At 41.4% G+C, this 19,304-nt stretch overlaps 1 protein-coding gene across 1 annotated transcript; it reads left to right on the plus strand.

The window, feature by feature from the left end:
- Nucleotides 1–5,567: 5,567 nt before the first annotated feature.
- On the plus strand, nucleotides 5,568–15,242 carry LOC143983816 (keratin, type II cytoskeletal 75-like). The gene is made up of 9 exons (XM_077483912.1): nucleotides 5,568–6,139; nucleotides 7,320–7,534; nucleotides 7,906–7,966; nucleotides 8,055–8,150; nucleotides 9,154–9,318; nucleotides 11,156–11,281; nucleotides 13,274–13,494; nucleotides 13,955–13,989; nucleotides 14,081–15,242. Exons 1-9 carry the CDS (start codon nucleotides 5,645–5,647, stop codon nucleotides 14,392–14,394), a joined length of 1,728 nt encoding a protein of 575 aa, XP_077340038.1. The 5' UTR covers nucleotides 5,568–5,644; the 3' UTR covers nucleotides 14,395–15,242.
- The last annotated feature ends 4,062 nt before the right edge of the window (nucleotides 15,243–19,304 follow it).

Genomic DNA, 19,304 nt, shown 5'->3' on the forward strand with positions numbered 1-19,304 from the left:
TCTATTTTTCGTGTCCGAAGGGCATTGTGATTGATTATGGATTTACATCAAGGGACACTATTTTTTTTAATAAAGGCTTTGTCAAAAACAGTTTCTTGTGCTTTATTTAACTTTTTCTTTTTTCACATGCAGGAGAAGGTGGAATCTGGGGGCCCCCATGTTAAAGGGGGCCTTCCAGATTCCGATTAGCCCCCTGCCGGCAGACCCTGACAATCACAGCCCAGGATTATCAGGAAGAGGCCCTTGTCCCCATCAACGTGAATGTCGTCCCTGCCCCAAAGCACCCACCCTTCCAAGTTGAGAGCACATGGCCTGGTATGGTTCAGGAGGGGGGGGGGGTGTTTGCTCAGCCACCCCTTTCCTGGCCTGCCAGGCTGCATTCTCGGATAAGTGTCTGGTATGGATTTGGGGGGGGGGGCACTCCATTTAAAAAAAAATTGGCATGGGGTTTCCCTTAAAATCTATACCAGGCCCAAAGGGCCTAGTATGCAGGGGGGGGCCCCAAGCCATTCATTTTCATTTATTTTTCTTTATCTGAATTGCTGGCAGCTGGCAATACATTACAGCAATTAACAACTTTAAATTACATTTTTTCCTTTATGGCTCTATAGGCAGGTTTTATATATCATACACATGCACCACTTTACAGGCAGACTAAGGGGACAACCAAGGCACGATATTTAAAGCAATTTTTTCACTTTAAGCACCATTAACATTACTGCTCCTTTAAAAAATTATTGTTTTAAAAAAACAAATTGCATTGATACATGTCCACCAGGGCAGTACCCAGGTCCCCATAACCTTTTTATGGCAATAACTTGCATATAAGCTTTTAAAATAAGGACTTATGATTCTTCATTTTTGTGTCCCATAGACTTTAATAGCGTTTGCATGTTCAGTAGAACTTTTTCCCTGTTTGAGATGTTCTGGTGCAAAGCGAAGCAAACCTGGAGGGGGGGACGGGGACGTATTAAAATTATTATCACAATTAATAATAACGTATTAAAAATTATTATTAGAATTAATAATAATGTATTACATTTAATACGTTTTAAAATTAAAACTTATTCAAATTATTTAAAAATGTTTAAAAAATACATAGAAATGATAAAATGATATTGAATAAAACTGAGTAAACTTTAAGTAATATACACTCATATAAGCACGCCCTTAGACCCTTAGAGCTTTTTATGCCTATTAAGTTGTGTGTGAGTAACTAATTAATCACTATAGAATGTCTCCCATCTGAATGTTGTGCCTCTAGAATGGTGGCTTCTGTTTTCCACAATTCACACCCATCTCTATATCTGATGCATACACCCCTTATTGTTCTTTATGTCTGTCTCCACACCCTGCACAATCATGGTTGTCCACACAACACAAGTGCCAAACATTTTTGCCACAATGCTGACTTTATCCTATATTCACGCATGCCTTTATACATCATTCAGTCAAAAAAGACAATAATCTGTATTCCATCAACTCACTCATGATTTACTACAATATGAAACTCAGGCTAATGGATTGTGAGAGATTATGATCAGGGCAGGGACCCATTGTTCATGTTGACCTAGGTATAGCATTTATTACCGAATTACATAATGCAGTATGGTTAGGTTCAATGAGTCTCACAAATCTTAAACAGATATTCAAACAGATATTTATACAGCAACATTTATGCACGTATTCAGTAAGGTAGGTTCTATCAATGATCAGATTTTTATAATATAATTATCTTTTATGGGTTCTTGCATCTATTTGCGCTACTATACTAAATAAAATCAGAGTCCATTTTTTTATTTTTATTTTAATTGTTGTATTTTACCAGATGAAATGTCTCTCTGGCCTCTTTTCCTGGCCAGAGGTTGTCCAGAATCATCTAGCCCAGTGGCCCCCAACCTTTTTGGCACCGGGGACCGGCTGCGTGGAGGAAAATTGTGCCAAGGCCTGGCGGGGGGGGGGTTGGATGTACGCAGATGCGCGGGGGGTAAGCGAATTTTGCGGCCAATTTACCAGGGGAATAGCTGGTGTTCTGCTGTTGGTACTTCAATCATCATGGCACCATGGTTGGTATAGTGTCAGAATGATTGAAGAGCAGTATTTCTTATATTACTTTGTAATATAAATTAAATAGTTCAACTCACCATAATTCAGAATCAGTGGGAGCCCTGAGTGTGTCACTTTCCTTGTCACCTGCCCCCAGATGAGAAATGCCACTTGCCACGCTGCATGCCACCAGAAGAAGAATGCCACATGTCACGCTGCCTGCTACCAGATGAGGAATGCCACTTACTACTCTGCCTGCCACCAGATGAGGAATGCCACTTGCCACATCACCTGCCTGTTCCACCAGATGAGGAATGCAACTTGCCACGCTTGCCTGCCACCAGATGAGGAATGCCACTTGCCACGCTGCCTGCCACCAGTTGAGGAATGTCACTTGCCACATCACCTGCCTGTGCCACCAGATGAGGAATGCCACTTGCAACATCACCTGCCAGTGCAACCAGATGAGGGTTGTCACTGCATTGGTGACACTGGTTCAGTGGTCTTTCTTAAATGAGGGCAGGAGAGCAGAGATGCGGGGCGGGCAGTGAGAGATGATGTTATCTCTCTACTCCTGACGCACCTCCGACATTCTGTATGCTGTGAGGGCGGAAGAGCGGTGATGCTAGGATGATGTCATCTCTCTGCTCCCTGCCGCACCGCTGACATTCTGCGCGTTGTGAGGGCAGAAGAGCGGTGATGCTAGGCAGACGGAGAGAGATGTCATCTCTGCTCGCCAGCCCTCTTCTCTTATTCGCCTGCCCGCTTTCCTCTCTGATCCACCGGTGCCTTACAGCCTGCCGTGGCCTGGCTGCAAAGACGCTTTGGCCCGGGGGTTGATGACCCCTGATCTGCCCAGATATGTCAAACACAAGGCCCATGAGTGGAATCCGGCCCACCAGCTTTATCATGTGTCCTGGCACCCATTTTTACAGCCGGAATATGACGGAACGCCATTCCTCCACCTCTGGCTCTCACTTTCTGCTCCCACTCTCTGCTGTCACTTCTGTGTTTACAAAGGACAGCTTTGCTCAGTGGTTCAGGATCTAACAGATCTCCAGAGAGAGAACAATCTCCCTGCAAGGCAAGGCATATCTGCCTACACATTGAGGTATTAGAGCTGGGCCAGGTAGTAGAGAGAGATGCAAAGGGGGGATGGGATTGGGGCACACACACTGCAGTCTGTATGCAACACAACCCTAAACCCTGCATTCTCTACATAATACACCTCTGAACTCTGCATTCTGTACACAGGGGAACCCCTGAACTCTGCACATAACACATTCCTGAACCCTGCACTCTGTACATAATGCACTCCCATAGTCTGCACTCTGCAGGTCCTTTGAGGGCAACCATACTACTGATACAACCCGCAATGAAAATTAGTTTGACACCCCTGATCTAGCCCTTTCCTTGCTAGCCAGTCCCCAGCCTACCTCTTTCATCAAGCTATGTACAAGCCCTTACTGCCCCCCCCCCCCCCCATTAGCCATGATCTGCGTGTATTTTATAGAGAAGCACAAAGACCCAGTGATGACATTTTGTTAAATAACATTTTGATGAAGGGGAAGGGAGGAACCAGGGAAGTCAAAATGGAATCAGAGAAAACTTCATCTTTACCTTCCTTTAAAAAAGTTAAGCCTAAAGCCCATTCCCAATCATCACACCCCTCCCTGGCCCCCTCTGTAAGCAGGTTGAAATGTGTTTTGTTATAGCAAGTCAGCAGATGCCCCAGGCTAGGGGAAAGTGTTAATTGTTGCAAGCTTAGTTCCTGGGCTTTTGGGCCTAGCTAGCCCACCTGTGCCATAAAAAGGGGGAAGGCTGAGGCCTGAGGGTTCTGGTAGTACCTGTGAGTCACATCGGTTGGTGTGTTTCGGAGGGGGAACTGCTGCTTCCTGCAGTGCTCTGAAAGCACCAAGATCCTCTGAGACATCCAAGCAATGGGCAATGCCATTATGGACTCTCAACTCACAGAGTTATGCCTGGGCAGCCACACTACAATAGTTAGGGTTAGGGGGAAGGACGTTGTTCATATTGAACTGTAGCACTTAATCTGTAAAGTTATATTAACCATTATGAGCCTGTTCTGAAGTTATTCAAAGAGGTGTATATTGGTTCTGGCATATCTAAAGAACCAGGGCATGTAAGGCACTAAAGGGGTAAGACGTAATATCATTACCAATGGGTTAACTCAGAAAGGCAAGGAAGAGAAACATTGTTGCTAAGGGTAACCAAGCACAAGTTTGTTAGGCGTGCAACCTGGTAAAGGTGACAGGTCCTCCGAGGGGGGTTGATATGCTTTCTCCCTCCATAGCGGTCGGTTTCAAATAGCAACCAGAGCCAAACTCACATTATGGAGTTCCTCAGCCTGGTCACAAGGTAAAATATATATTGTTGTATACTGTAATAAAAATTGTAATTCAAATGATATCATAGTCCAGTCCCAAAATTGAAAAAGTGCCACATGCAAACTGAATTCCACTGCCCATTTCAAAGAACAAATCTCCTCTGTGATACATTTGGTGGCAACTGTAAAATTTCCCCTCAATTTTTTTTCTTAGGCCAGCCGTACACAGTTTGAATCTCGGCTGGTTCAGCTGAATGTGCTAAGTTGATTGATTGGGACAGCCAGCCTGCGGGATTCTCATGCGATTATGGCTAGTGGCTGCTATACACAATAGCCCGGCATGAGGGATTCCTGCATCAACACTGTCTGTGTTTATGAGAGAATCAAGCAAATGTCTTTCCTGCAACCCTTTTTTGCAGGAAAGAAATTTGCTCCGTGCATGGCCGGCCTTAACAACAATGACCATAAGTAACAAATAGAAGGGTGAAAAACTTGATGGTGGGTCTATTAATGGCCATACATTATTAATTTTTTTTTCAACCAGCGGGTCAAAAAAAAAAGAACCTATTCCGCCATCCACCTTGAGTCACTCCTGCTGTGCTATTATGTTCTGATTGCAGGAAGACTCATTCGAAAAATATCTCAACAGGCTGGTTGTTCACAAGGCGATCAGTAGATTGACCAGCCTGCCCTTACATGGATCAAAATGCAGCTGGTCCCTGCTGAACTGGTCAATTTTGGAACAATCCTTCCACCATCTAAACAAAAACAAAAAAAAGTTTTATATATAAAGATACATTTTAATTTTGATTTAATTGAATTTTCTTAAACTATATGCAACTATGCTATAAATGATAATAGCCTCGTTTTTTTTTTCTGAATAAATATTACTTTCCATTTCTTATCTTGGTGTAAGAGCCCTTATGGGATACAACTTATAATACTCAGCTCTCTGTGAAAGCATTCTTGTATTTACTTGTAATCAGCAAATTTTGAAATGGTCAATCATTTTATTAACAAACAGATTTATCTACACTTAATTTACAAGGCGTGAGTTAATCAGATGAGCTCAGTGTTTAGATTGCTAGAAGGCATACCAAACCCACTATTGAGGCAGGATGATACACTGTCAACCCTGTGACCAAACCCACATACTGAGACAAATAAAAGGGGAAGCTTTGTTAGAGCATCCACTGAGCCATTTACTATTGTTTTGAGCTCATCTTCAAAAACACAGATCTACCAAGAATCATGTCTGTATCTCGCCAAGCTACATACTCTCTTGGAGGAACAAGGAAAAGTACAAGCAGTGCTTCTGTTGTTCCATCTGTGGCAAACCGAAATAACTTCAGCTCAGTCTCTGTCTCTCGGTCCAGTGGTGGAGGTGTTGGTGCTGGCCATGCTGGCTCTGGTGGCTTTGGTAGCAGAAGTCTTTATTGCTTGGGAGGAAGTAGAAAAATTTCCATTCCTACAGGTTTACAGTCCCAGTTTGGAAGTGGTTCTGGGTATGGAGCTAGTGTCGGAGCAGGGTTTGGACAAGGTTCTGGATTTGGTGCTGGCCAAGGATTTGGTGGTAGTTCTGGATTTCCTGTATGCCCACCAGGGGGGATCCAACAAGTTACAATTAATCAGAGCCTCTTAGCTCCTCTCAATTTGGAAATTGACCCACAAATTCAAAAAGTTCGTATAGAAGAAAGAGAACAAATAAAGACTCTGAACAACAAGTTTGCATCCTTCATCGATAAGGTAAGTACACTTATTCAAAGAGGATCTTCACTGTATTTTACAACCCTTAGCACTTCACACTCTCGCTAGGTTATGTTTTGTGAGAACTGTACTTCCTTATTATCAGTTGTAGTACACCTGCTAGTGAAATGTTGCACTCCATTATATTTTATTATAACCGTAATGGTTTGGATGAGAACCAGTACATTCTTAATTTTGAACTTCACTTCTTTAATAACCATAAATAGTCATCCTGCTGTTTCAGGTACTGGTCCCTACAAATAACTGTCTGGGGAGTAGATATTGCTTTTATACCAGTGTGGCAACATGACCGATTCCCCACAACACTTGGATGCAGAGTAAGGCCCCTTCAACTTCCTCTCCCACAACTCCCTGGGTTTCTGGACACACCCAGGAAAAATAAGTTCCTCGGGTTTCTCTCCCTCAGCAGCTCACAGAGGCCTTACCTAATGAGGCTGAGGTAGCTGAATAAGTGATCTGCAGCCAGGTGAAAGGCCCTCCACTGTCAGAACTGTCATGTGGCCAGCAGCCTAATAGCACACGTCTTTTTTATTAGTCCCTGATACTGTGGGGAGCAGCTTCCTAATTTGTACCAGAGTACTTTATTTCCAGTGGGGTAGTCCTTTGTTATTGGGCCTTGGATCTCGCCTATGAACTTCAGTAAAGGGAAGCTGTTTATGAGGATATGCATAAGTAGCTGTTTGTATTCTTAACAGTTTTGAAGTGATTTTCATCTAGACTTTCTGTGATTATAAAATTGTATAGAGACTATATTATGCAGCCACATATTACACTTAGTAAGCCAAAGAAACAACGGGGTAGATTTATTAAAACTGGAGAGTGCAAAATCTGGTGCAGCTAGGCATTGAAACCAATCAGTTTCCAGGTTTTGTGTCAAATCTTAATTGAACAAGCTGAAGTTAGAAGCTGATTGGCTACCATGCACAGCTGCACCAGATTTTGCACATTCCAGTTTTAGTAAATCAGCCCCATTGCATACATTCTTTTTACCATTTTTTTTTTTTTTTATCATTGCTTCTAACTTTGCACCTGTTTTGTAAACTTATGGTCACAATTACTCCCTGCATGATCATTTGGCTTACTACCTATTCTGTTAAACCATAATATCATGTTTCTTAGTATATAAATGTGAAAAACATATGTTTACTTTATATTTCAGGTAAGATTTCTAGAACAGCAGAACAAGGTTCTTGAAACAAAATGGAAGCTTTTGCAAGAGCAAGGAGTAAAGACTGTGAAGAATACAATTGAGCCTCTCTTTGAAGCCTATATTAATGCATTACGGAGACAGCTGGACAGTCTAGTAAATGATAAGTCACGTCTGGATGGAGAATTGAAGCAAATGCAAGATGCTGTAGAAGAATTCAAAGCCAAGTAAGTAAATGCAGTGTGATCAAATTGCACCATTATTGGGGCTAAATTTATAGAACACAAGTCTCTAGGTAATATTTATTATTCTATGCCCTGTATAATGAAAATGCAGGCCATTTATAAGCTGCATTGTTTGATACACTTTAGAAGTGTGAAACATTCTATCCCATTCACTTAAGACATGAAATTAGGCAAACTCCCATGCTATGCAGAGGGAAAAGCCCCCTCTGGCTTATTTATTTAGCCATTAGCAATAATTTCCAAGAAACAGTCAAAAACATTTTCTTCAATTGCATGCAATCAAGCAACTTTAGCTTTACACATACTAAACAATGATATTTGGCTAATTTGTACTATACATTTATTTCAAACAGGTATGAAGATGAAATTCACAAGCGCACAGCTGCTGAGAATGAGTTTGTGGTACTCAAAAAGGTATATATATATAAAATGATTTTGGTATGTAACACACCATGTAAGACCCTATGATATACAATAAAATATTACTCCATGCTTATCTTAGGATGTGGATGTTGCCTACACAAGCAAAGTGGAATTAGAATCCAAGGTGGCTGCTTTGACAGATGAGATCAACTTCCTGAGAGCCCTATATGAAGCGGTATTTATCAATTGTTGCTATCAAGTATATTTCATACAATTCTTTACATAAAAAGATATATTGCCATTAGTTACCTTTAAAAGTATGACAGTTTTTGATTGTCCTACAGTGAGTGCAATGCGGATAGTTCTCAGTGTAGAGCTTCTGGCGTTGAGGTGGATACCTAAGGTCCCTATCACCTGACCCTCATTGTAACTGACCCGTCTTGTAACTCTAGCAATAAGTTTCACATTCATTCTGTCTGTAGCCCTTATCGTCCTTTCCATTTCTCTAAATTCAACCACTAGATTGCATACTCAAATCCCCAATGATTAGATCCTTTGTTACAAAGACCAACCTTTTATGTGTAAGAAAACACCAGTGATAGGCTTCTGGTAGTAAAGATTTGTGAACCATTTCCAAAAAAAAAGGTGACTGTAAAAGTCTGTATGTAAATCAATAGTTTTTCTAGGTTTGGATGTAGCTTGTATCACAAAGGTAGGCAACAACTGGTCCCCAACTTTTACAGAATTAAGTATCCTAGCAGGCATCAACACATTCACATGTTACTTACCTCTGCATACTTTGATACCAGAATAAGTCACTCGGCAGCATCTAAAGTTGATGCAGTACACCGTTTACAGTGAATGCAGGTACGAACTACTGGATACCAAGGCTGTAATTGACAGCAGCCCCCAGGAGCATTGTGAAAGCATAAGATGGTTTGTAGTGTCTCCATTATAGAGAATGCCTAGTACATCTGCTGATCAATATATTTTTAAATTGTGTGATAATATCCATTCTTCTACCTTTACCTTTTAACATAGTGAATTTCTGATCCTGATTTGTTAAGGAGCTGTGGTGACATTTTGAGGGTCATAGAACCATAGTCCTTAGACACCTTACTAATACTATTACTACTTATACTTACTGCGGGTTTAGGATTGTGAATATAGGATTGTATAATTTTTTTCCCTTCTATTGGTTGAACTGGATGTGCTTTTGCTTCTTGCCATGTTTTTAGGAACTTGCCCAGATGCAGGGTCAGACCTCCGATACCTCAGTCATCCTGTCCATGGACAATAACAGAGCTCTAGACCTACAAAGCATCATTGCAGAAGTCAAGGCTCAGTATGAGGATATCGCCAACAGAAGCCGGCAAGAAGCTGAGGCCCTGTATCAAAACAAAGTGAGTCCCTTATTTAAATAATGCATTTGTGTTAATTAATGGAGCCTAGTTTGATATAAATGTCTATATTTATATTTCCTCTTCAAAGCTTCTTTGGCCTTTATTTTAGATTCCCCTAATACTATAAAGTATCTTAAATCCCTCCTCCAAAGTAGTTAACCCAATCACACAAATCTTTCTTTTTTTTTGGTGGGTGGGGGGTGTCGGGTAGTTTGCTGTCACTGGCCTCAGTGGGTGGTACTCTTGCTATCGGGCTCTGGCTTATGGGTTGGCACTGATGGAAAGCAGAGAGATCGCTCTGATGAGGATAGCCATCTCCCAGATAACCCCGTGCATCCTCCTCGATACCGGCCAATGTGGTTGCTTCTCCTCTTGACTAATCAAATGAGTCTTAAGACCTGCTTCCTGGTTGGCTGGGAGGAGAAGCAGGAAAACAATTTTTTACTGTCAGGGCAATAAGGATGTGAAACTCTCTTCCACAATGGGTGATGGCAGTGTAGAGTATGGATATTTTTAAAAGACACTTGGATATGCATCTTAAAGAACACAACATACAGGGATATGGTAAATAATTATAGACACTGACACACATACACCCACACAGGCTGAACTGGATTGACTATTGCCTTTATTCAACCGTATCTACTATGTAATTATGTAACAATAGTGAATATTAATTCACTATTGTCACACAACTTGGTGGGCTCAGGGAGCCGTGCTCTGCGTCCCAAGCGTGCCCTTTTTCTAAGCCAATTAGAGCCTCAGGCTGTAATCATGTGCTTAAAAAAATGTAAATTCATGCATTGGGCATCCTGTATGTAGATTAGGGGCTGGGCAAATGGATTAGGGTGGCGGCACCCCTATAGGAGCGGCCGCCACTGGTGAAAGCAGTGGAACGTGATCTTGTCTTGAAGATCTTTGGTTAGACATTTCCTAGTATTGAATGACAATCCTCTGCCCTTGCATGCCAATTGCTTTCCTGTGTTGTCACCTTGTCATATACACTTCTGATGGAGACTATAAGAAGCTATTACAATGCTCAATGTGTACACATGTTCCACTGCTTTTACCATCAGTAAGCTGGTCTACAGCAGTGCAGTGTGCATATTGTGCAGTTTTGGTTGGGGCAAAATGTAAAAAAAAAAAAAAAAAATTCACATTCGTTTTTTCACTCAAAGATCTTACAGCATGTAGATATGTATTATTGCTACTGCAAAATCAGCTATCATTTTGTAAATAAAAACCAACTGTAGTTCTATTTAAAGCCTAAGTTTAAAAAAAATAATCAACACAGGGGACATTGCTTGTCATCAATGTGATGTGTCCCTTGTTCTGTTGGCTTCTACTTCATTTGAAATTTTCCTCCTCCCATACCACCCCCCCCCCCCCACCCTATCTGCACCCCATCCCCATCCTCGCATGCTATCATTTTCTGGTACAACAATTCATAGAGCTGAGGGACCTGTTAAATGCACTCATCAAGATTATACCTGCCCTTTTCTCCAACCCAATCCATTCATTGATGCTTTACTATAGCTTCTATGAGTGTTCGTCGTACACCTGCTCCATAGTTGATAGCATAGAATACCTGTAGTACTGTACACATTGTTGGAGCTTTCTGAGTCTGTCCAAAACGCAAGTTATTACATCGTCTCATTTGGTAATGAGTACAGCAAAATGTCTTTGAGCACAAATACTTAGGGGGAAATAGGGGGAATTTGGGCCTAAGATCAACTGCTGGAACTATATCCATCTTGCTCTTAAAACTGTCAATTTTCCTATAGGTTTCAATAGTTGTATTTCCACAGTAACATTATATTTTTTGTTATTTCTGCAGTATCAAGAGCTTCAGGTCTCTGCTGGAAAACACGGCGAGGATCTGAAAAGCACAAAAACTGAAATTGCTGAGCTGAATCGTTTGATAAATAGACTTCGCTCTGAAATTGACAGCGTGAAGAAACAGGTACTTTAAAAGCAAAACCTTTAGAGATCATTATCCTTCATTAAGCTGTCAGATGTGAAAACACTCACTAGCAAAAGACTATTTATTATTCCATCACTGGGTTTAGGAAAGCTATTATTATCTGAAAATTTCCTTAGAAGAAACATGCCCACTTTTTTTTTTTTTTTAGGTTAAAAAATTAAAAAGCAATACCATGTGTAGTAATCAGTGGCCTGCCTAGCGTATTGGACACCTGGGGAGAATTATTTTTTAACACTCCTCCTCCGTACATCAAAAATATTTTCTGCAATAATCATGAACATAACACAAATTAATTAATTGGAACAACGTTTCTGAAAATCACATTTATAATCAAGGCAAAAATAGCATTCAATTGAAGGGTTTTACAGCAGTGCACTTAGTGCACCACAGTGTATAGGTGCGCTTTGATATTTACAGGCCTGCTGTGGATTTCCCTATATAATGTCACTGGTCTTCTAAATAGCAGTGATTTGACAATACAAAGGCAAAAAATCATAATCCTGATAATATGATATAATATGCTATAGCGCTGCTAACAACTAATAAGTGTCAAAATAATAATAAAAAACAATCAATATCAGATAAATTCATAAAAGTTAATAAAGGTCCATGATCATAATAAATAAATGGTGATTTTCTTAAAGCCAGTGTATAACAAACTTCACCATGAAGGTGCGTGCCTCACAAAAAATTCCATGACTTGTGCTCCCTTCACCAGGTAAATGCAAGTTCACCTCCTTATTATACCCCAAACAGGGTCAAATGTGCTCTGGATAATAACTGATGCTCCTTAGGAAATGGCTCCACATTACTCACCAGCAGCTCCAAGCAAACACGAAAAGACAAGAATGCTTCCAATAGTGCAGCACCTGGGTATTAGTCTTGTATAAACCTCACAAACCCAACTTCAAACATTGCACTCACATTTATTGAATATAGAAACAGCATGTACAATAAAAATCCAGCAGGTCTCATGTAATAACGCCACTACCACCACCAGGCCCTACCCCTATGCATTACGCCACCATCCTCGAGCGCATTTGACTCCATTTAGGGTATAATAAGGAGGTGAGCGCGTATTGCACCTGGTAAAAGGAGCACAAGTCACAGAAATGTTTGTGAGGCGCGCCCTTCACAGCGAAGTTTGTTATACACTGGCTTTAAAATGATTACCATTTATCTATTAAGAGCATGGATCTTTATGAACGTTTATGAATTTATGCTTATATTGATTGTTTTTTATTATTATTTTGGCACTGCTAACAACTAATATCATATGGAGGTTACACATAGGGAACACATAGGTGATAGCTGCAGCTTTTCCAATTTATCTTTTTCATTTTTACTTACCACTAGGGGGCAGTGTGCAACTATTTTGTTATTCAATCCTGATAATACATAAGGTACAAATGGGCAATTTTATACAATAGATTGGCAACTAACAGTCAACTGTTGCAATACCTGGGCAACAAATGGACAATTGTAACAATATGTTGACATCTCCACCTGCCAAGTTAGACATTTCTATGACCAGCCTCGTACAGTACACCACAGCTGGTTGTACCTGGGGCAAATTGCACCTCTAAACCCACAATAGGTTCTCTACTGGTAGTAATTACAAAGGTTTATTTAAAAATGATAACTCCCTGGGCAGGCCAAATTTTACCTTTTTTCATGGGGATCTCGATGAACACACATTTTTGTAGCTGTAAAGTTTTTTGCAACTTAATGACAACAAAATTAATATTTGAACAAATAAAATAATTTTTATGCTTACATTATTTTAACGATTACAGGTTCAGTCTGCTATCTCCTGAAATAGCATTGGGGCCCTTGCACAATGGTGTTTAACTTGCAGGCCTATAAAAGATTTCAGCATTTCATATTTTAAACAGAATTTGATATTTTTTTGCTTATGTTTGTCTTATTAAAAGTGCCCTGTTCTAATATTTTTTTTATTTATACTCTCAGTGTGCCAAACTACAGACTTCAATTGCTGATGCTGAACAGCGTGGCGAGCTTGCACTAAAAGATGCCAAGCAAAAGCTTGCAGGACTAGAAGATGCTCTGCAGAAGGCCAAACAGGACATAGCTCGCCAACTGAAAGACTACCAGGAGCTGATGAATGTCAAACTTGCTCTGGATATTGAGATTGCTACCTACAGGAAACTTCTAGAAGGAGAGGAGAGCAGGTACTGAAAACAAGGACTTTATATAAACATATTCTCATATTTAGTAAATGCTAGTGTCTAAATGTGGGCATATGTTCATATAAGGGTAGTTACATTATCAGAATCCAACTCCTTGCTGTGGTTCAGGGAATGACCTGGCCAACATCTGATTTTTATTTTTTTTTAAGTGCAATTTGATAGCTTGGATAGAGTTGGATTCAGAGGATTGCCTGAGGTAACATCCAACCATAAATTGGTATCAGTATTGTAATTTGCTAATCCTGCTGGATCTACCAACCCGTGTTCCCTATACAGACAGTTGGGTTAAAACTAGGAATTTACCTTTAGTCTATTAGCTTTGCAATGCAAACATAAATTTTCTGGTTTGGTTACTGAATCCTTAGAACCAAGCAACTGTTAAATCACTACAATATGCTTTGGTTTAGTGTCATTGTTATAATTGTGTCTTCCTTTTATACAGGTTGGCTGGAGAAGGTGTTGGCCCAGTAAGCATATGTAAGTTGTACTTTTAAGTTTATTATTATTTATAGGTGAAAAACATATATATAAAATGTATATAAAACCGAGTGATATTTTCTTCTGACAGCTGTAGTGAGCTCAACCTATGGTACCAACAGTGGAGCAGGCCACAGCTATGGAGTTGGAGGTGGTTTCGGTGTCGGCAGTGGAAGCGGATTTAGCACCGGAGGTAGTTTCGGTGTTGGCAGTGGAAGTGGAGTTAGCACCGGAGGTAGTTTCGGTGTTGGCAGCGGAGTCAGTATTAGTGGTGGACAAGCCATTGGTGGTGGAAGCTACACTGTAAACAACCAAAAATCAACTGGCTTTGTGTCTGGTGGTGGCCGTAACTCAGGTGCGCAGATAGTATCAACAACCACCACCACATCCTCCCGAAAAAACTGAGCGCCACCAAAACTGATCTTAGAGAACAGCAGCCTCATATTTTGCCATGTATTTAAATAAGTGTTAAAACAATAAAATGCTGAGGTATACTATTATGATATGCAATTACATTATTGAGATTATTCAGTAACAGAGAAAAAGACAATTCTGTTTAGTAACCCATCATTGTCATCAATCACATCATCTTAGTCTATTAACAATAAAGGGATTCAATTATAACCATTAAAAACTTATTTAATGGGGCTCAGCATCATTGTGGTCCCAACATTGCATATTAATTTATGCAATTAGCAATAGCATTTGACAAATAATTTTGGATAACTTTAATGCATATAAAGTTTGGTAACCCAGGCTATATATTAATGCATGTAGGTAGCAATAGAATTTGGTAAATACATTTGGATAAATTGAATACAAATACAATTTTGTAATAAGCTATAGATATCACTAGCTGGATGGAAAGAATAAAGAAGTAGGAGACCCCTTAATATTTTTGCTAGTGGGCCCCATCACACATAGTTACACTTCTGCTAAGATTGGTTAAAATTGTTACCATGAGTTACTGCATACCTTTGCACTTTGAACTGTTATTAAATACATCCCTATAATTGTCTTAACTTGGCAGTGTTACCCAGACCTAAAAGTAATAAAGTGTACCTACTGATTTGGAAAATAAAATCATTGCACTAGGATGACACTGTTGTTTTGAAAACCTGATAAAATGTTGTCTGTCACAGAAATATTCTTCTTTTTTTTCAAAATCTTGGTGGATTTATATTCTACTCTGTATGTTACTTTTACCAAAAAACTGTCCAGAAGCCTTCAATAAATCATTCTAAAAAAACTGACTTGTAGTACTCAATTTATTTTTACTTTAAAGTGGTTGTAAAGGCTAAAGGTTGTTTTCACCTTAATGCATTCTGTGCATTAAAGTAATACTAAACAAGTGTTAATTTCCATAATTCATTCACATAAATCATATATATCATGCCACTATATTTTTTTAAATCCTCCAAGTAACTTTTTCTTGCAGCACTGTTATGTGGTCACATAATCTTTCCTTGTCCTTTGGTGTCTGCAGGGAAAGATCCTTGGGAGGGACGTCTATTACTCTGCTGATGTATTCTCTCTAAAGTGTACAGAGTCTTTGTCTGCTCAGTACTGATTGGTGCTGTGCCAGTCACATGAAAAAATGTTTCAGAAGAGCAATTTAAATTAAATTATAAATATCAAATAACTGTTCTACAGCTCCCAATAAATCTTTATTGAACATCAAATGTGTATTTTTTTGTGCATTAATATGGTGTAGGCAGAGTCAAAGATGATTGACACTAACTTTCATTTTGTTCAGCCAGCATCTGCATCCAAAGCTCCTTTTTTTACTTTACAGGTATTAGCAATTACATTTGATATATTTGTAGCACCCTCTACCATAGGTAGGTGCTAGAGTGAGGAACTGTCAGTACAGGTAAATTTAGGCAGGCCTATTCTTCAGGCTAGGCCTGTCTGTTTTTGATCTGGTGGTAGGAAGTGCTTAGTGTAGCAGTGGGTGTGACCACCTGTGCTTTGTTTCAGGGGCGTCTCCCCTGCTTCCAGGGAGAATGTTCTGGAAGAGGGGCAGGGCCTAGAACTGGAGTGGCAGGCAGCTCATGTGAGGAGCCCTGACCAATCCCCAACTGGAATTGGCAGGGGGCAGGCCTCCCATATAAGCTGAGATAACAGGCCACTGGGAGGACTTTTCGGCCTGGAGAAGTGGAGAATGGAGTACAAGACATCAGCAGGAGGGCACCACCATCTGGGAAGGGGGGGGGGGAGGGTGCGCCGATCATGGGTGGAGGCCCGGGAGAGCTGTGAGGGAACTTCACCCTTACACGGTAATGGGATAAGTCCTCATTTTTACATGGTCATTGATGAAGAGTTCCTGGAGCAGAGGGACGTATGGTCCTGTTAAGTTCTCCATCATGGACTTGAGGCAGAGAAACAGGGAAAGATCGGTGAGTGTACCACAGTGGAATGCTGGATGTGGAGACATGCCAGGGAGTCTGTGAGGGAACTTCATTCTTACACGGTCATGAATGAAGTCCACGTCTTTACACGGTCATTGATGAGGAGTCCTGGGTCAGAGGAGAGACTGTGGAGAGTAGTGAGGGCACAGAATTTGCAAGCTGGGCTAGCTGGGAACAGTAGTCCACCGTTCAGAACATGCTTTTAAACTACTAGGCCTTCGGGGAGAGGTACCAAAGGCCTCTGGCCTAGTAGCAGCAAGCAACCAGAGTCAGCACGAGGAACTATTCAGAGTGGGTTCTTTTGCTTATGAAGAAAATGTGTCAAGAAATGAATAACTACAGTATAAGTTTGTGCAGGAGGAGAGGATTTCATGGAAATCACCCTTACACAGTCAAGGGTGATGTCCTCATCCTTACACGGTCATGGATGAAGAAGTTATGGAAGCAATAGTCTGCAGGAGTTACACACCAAACCAAAACCAGCAAATGACTGTTCATTGTCTCTGCAAGTGATATATGGGAGTCTGGCAGCGGAGTGATATGGTGGATGTTTGTTACTAGTGGCAACTACACAGCTACAGAGGGATGGAGAGAGGAAGGAAGGGGTGGATAGGGGGGAGAGAGAAAGACAGAAAGAGATGGAGGGAGGAAGAGATAAGGAAAGAGAAAAGGAAAGAAGGAAGGAAAGAGGGAGGGATGGAGAGAGAAGGAAAGAAGGAAGGAAAGAGGGAGGGATGGAGAGAGAAGGGAAGAAGGAAGGAAAGAGGGAGGGGTGGAAAGAGAAGGAAATGTAGAAATAATGAAAGAGAGATGGAGAGAGGGAGGGAGGAATGGAGAGAGAAGGGAGAGAGAGAGATAGAGAGAGAGAGAGAGAGAGAGAGAGAGAGAGAGAGAGAGAGAGTAACAGTTGGAGGGAGGAAGAGAAAAGAAAATAAAGAAGGCAAGAAAGAAGGATGAAGGGAGGGAGAGAGAATGAAAGAAAGAAGGATGAAGGGAGGGAGAGAGAAGGAAAGAAAGAGGGAAGGAGGGAGGGAGGAAGAGAGAAGGAAAAAAGAGGGAAGGAGGAAGAGAGAAGGAAAAAAGAGGGCTGGAGGGAAGAAGGGAAGAAAGAAAGCAGGAAAGAAGGAGGGAGGGAGATAGAATGAAATAAAGAAGGAAGGGTGGAAGGAGGGAGAGAGGATTAAATAAATAGGGAAATAAGGAGGGATGGATTAAGGGAGAAGGAAAGAAAGAAGGAGGGAGGGAGGAAGAAGGAAAGAAAGAGGGATGGAGGGAGGGAGAGAGAAGGAAAGAACGAAGGAGGGATGGAGGGAGGGAGAGAGAAGGAAAGAAAGAGGGATGGAGGGAGGGAGGGAGAGAGAAGGAAAGAAAGAAGGAGGGATGGAGGGAGGGAGAGAGAAGGAAAGAAAGAAGGAGGGATGGAGGGAGGGAGAGAGAAGGAAAGAAAGAAGAAAACAAAGAAGGCTGGAGGGAGAGAGGGAGAGATAAGAACAAAAAGAAGGAAAGAAGGAAGGATGGAGGCAGAGAAGGAGAAATAAGGAAAGAAAGAAGGAGGAAAGGAGGGAGGGAGAGAGAAGGGAAGAAAGAATGAGGGATGGAGAGAGGGAAGAAGGGAGAACAAGAGGGATGGGGGGAAAGAGAAAGAAAGAAAGAAAGAAAGAAAGAAAGAAAGAAAGAAAGAAAGAAAGAGGGATGGAGGGAGTGAGAGAGAAGGAAAGAAAGAAGGGGGGTGGGGGGGGGGGAAAGACAAAAGGAAGGAAAGAAAGATGGAGGAAGAAAGAAGGAAGGAAAGAGGGATGGGGAGGAAGAGAGAAGGGAAGAAACAAGGAGGAATGGAGGGAGGGAGGAAGGAAGGGAGAGAGAAGGAAACAAGGAAGGAAACAAAGAGGGAAAGAGGAAGAAAGAAAGAAAGAGGGATGGAGGAAGTGAGAGAGAAGGAAAGAAAGAATGAGGTGTGGATTGGGGGGAGAGAGTGTGAAAGAAAGAAAGAGGCTTGGAGGGAGGGAGAGAGAAGGAAAGAAAGAAGAAAAGAAGAGGGGGTTGAGGGAGGAAAGGAGGGAGGGAGAGAGGAGGAAAGAAAAAAGGAGGGATGGGGGGGGGGAGGGAAAGAAGAAGAAGAAAGAGGGAAGGAAAGAAATAGGGAGAGAGAGAGAATGAAAGAAAGAAGGAGTGATGGAAGGAGGACGAGAAGGAAAGAAAGAAGGAAGGAAAGAGGGATGGAGGGATGGAGAGAGAAGGAAAGAAAGAGGGATGGCGGGGGGGAGGGAAGGATGGAGGAAAGAAAGAAAGAAAAAGAAAGAGAGAAAGAGAAAGGGAGATATCTGGGTTCTCAGCCATAATACACTTGCATGCAGAGCAAGATTCTAGTACATTTGAGCCATAATAAACTTTGTACTTGCTCACCTCAATCACTCAATAACTAATGCAGCTGGCTTCTTTCCAAGGCAGCTCCGTGCCACTACATGGGCAGTAACAGGGCAGCGAACAGCACACCCATTGACTAGAATGCGGTGCATCCCGCCTCCTGCTAACTCTTCAGCCAAAAGCTCCTTGAAGTTTTCTGGGACATGCCTCCTTCTCTATCACCCTGCTCCAACTAAGGCTCGGTTCACACAGGGGCGACTCCGTTCTGACTTCAGGTCACCCCTAGTCGCCTCAGGTCGGACAATATTTAAAAATCAATGTAAGTGAATGAGAGCCGTCTTAATGCATGCTACTGAAGTGGCCTCCGACTTCAAAAGAAGTTCCTGCACTACTTCAATCCGACTTGTAGGCGACTTGTACCCATTGATTTCAATGGAGGTCGCCTCCAAGTCGGATCTCTGTCTATACGGAGGCGACTTTGACAGAATTATTAGCTCTGAAGGGGGAACTCCACGCCAAATTTCTGAAAAAAAATTTGGC

This window comes from Lithobates pipiens, unplaced genomic scaffold, assembly GCF_037356315.1.
Source record: "Lithobates pipiens isolate NorthernLeopardFrog02 unplaced genomic scaffold, aLitPip1_a1.2 Scaffold_16, whole genome shotgun sequence".
Classification (NCBI taxonomy): domain Eukaryota; kingdom Metazoa; phylum Chordata; class Amphibia; order Anura; family Ranidae; genus Lithobates; species Lithobates pipiens.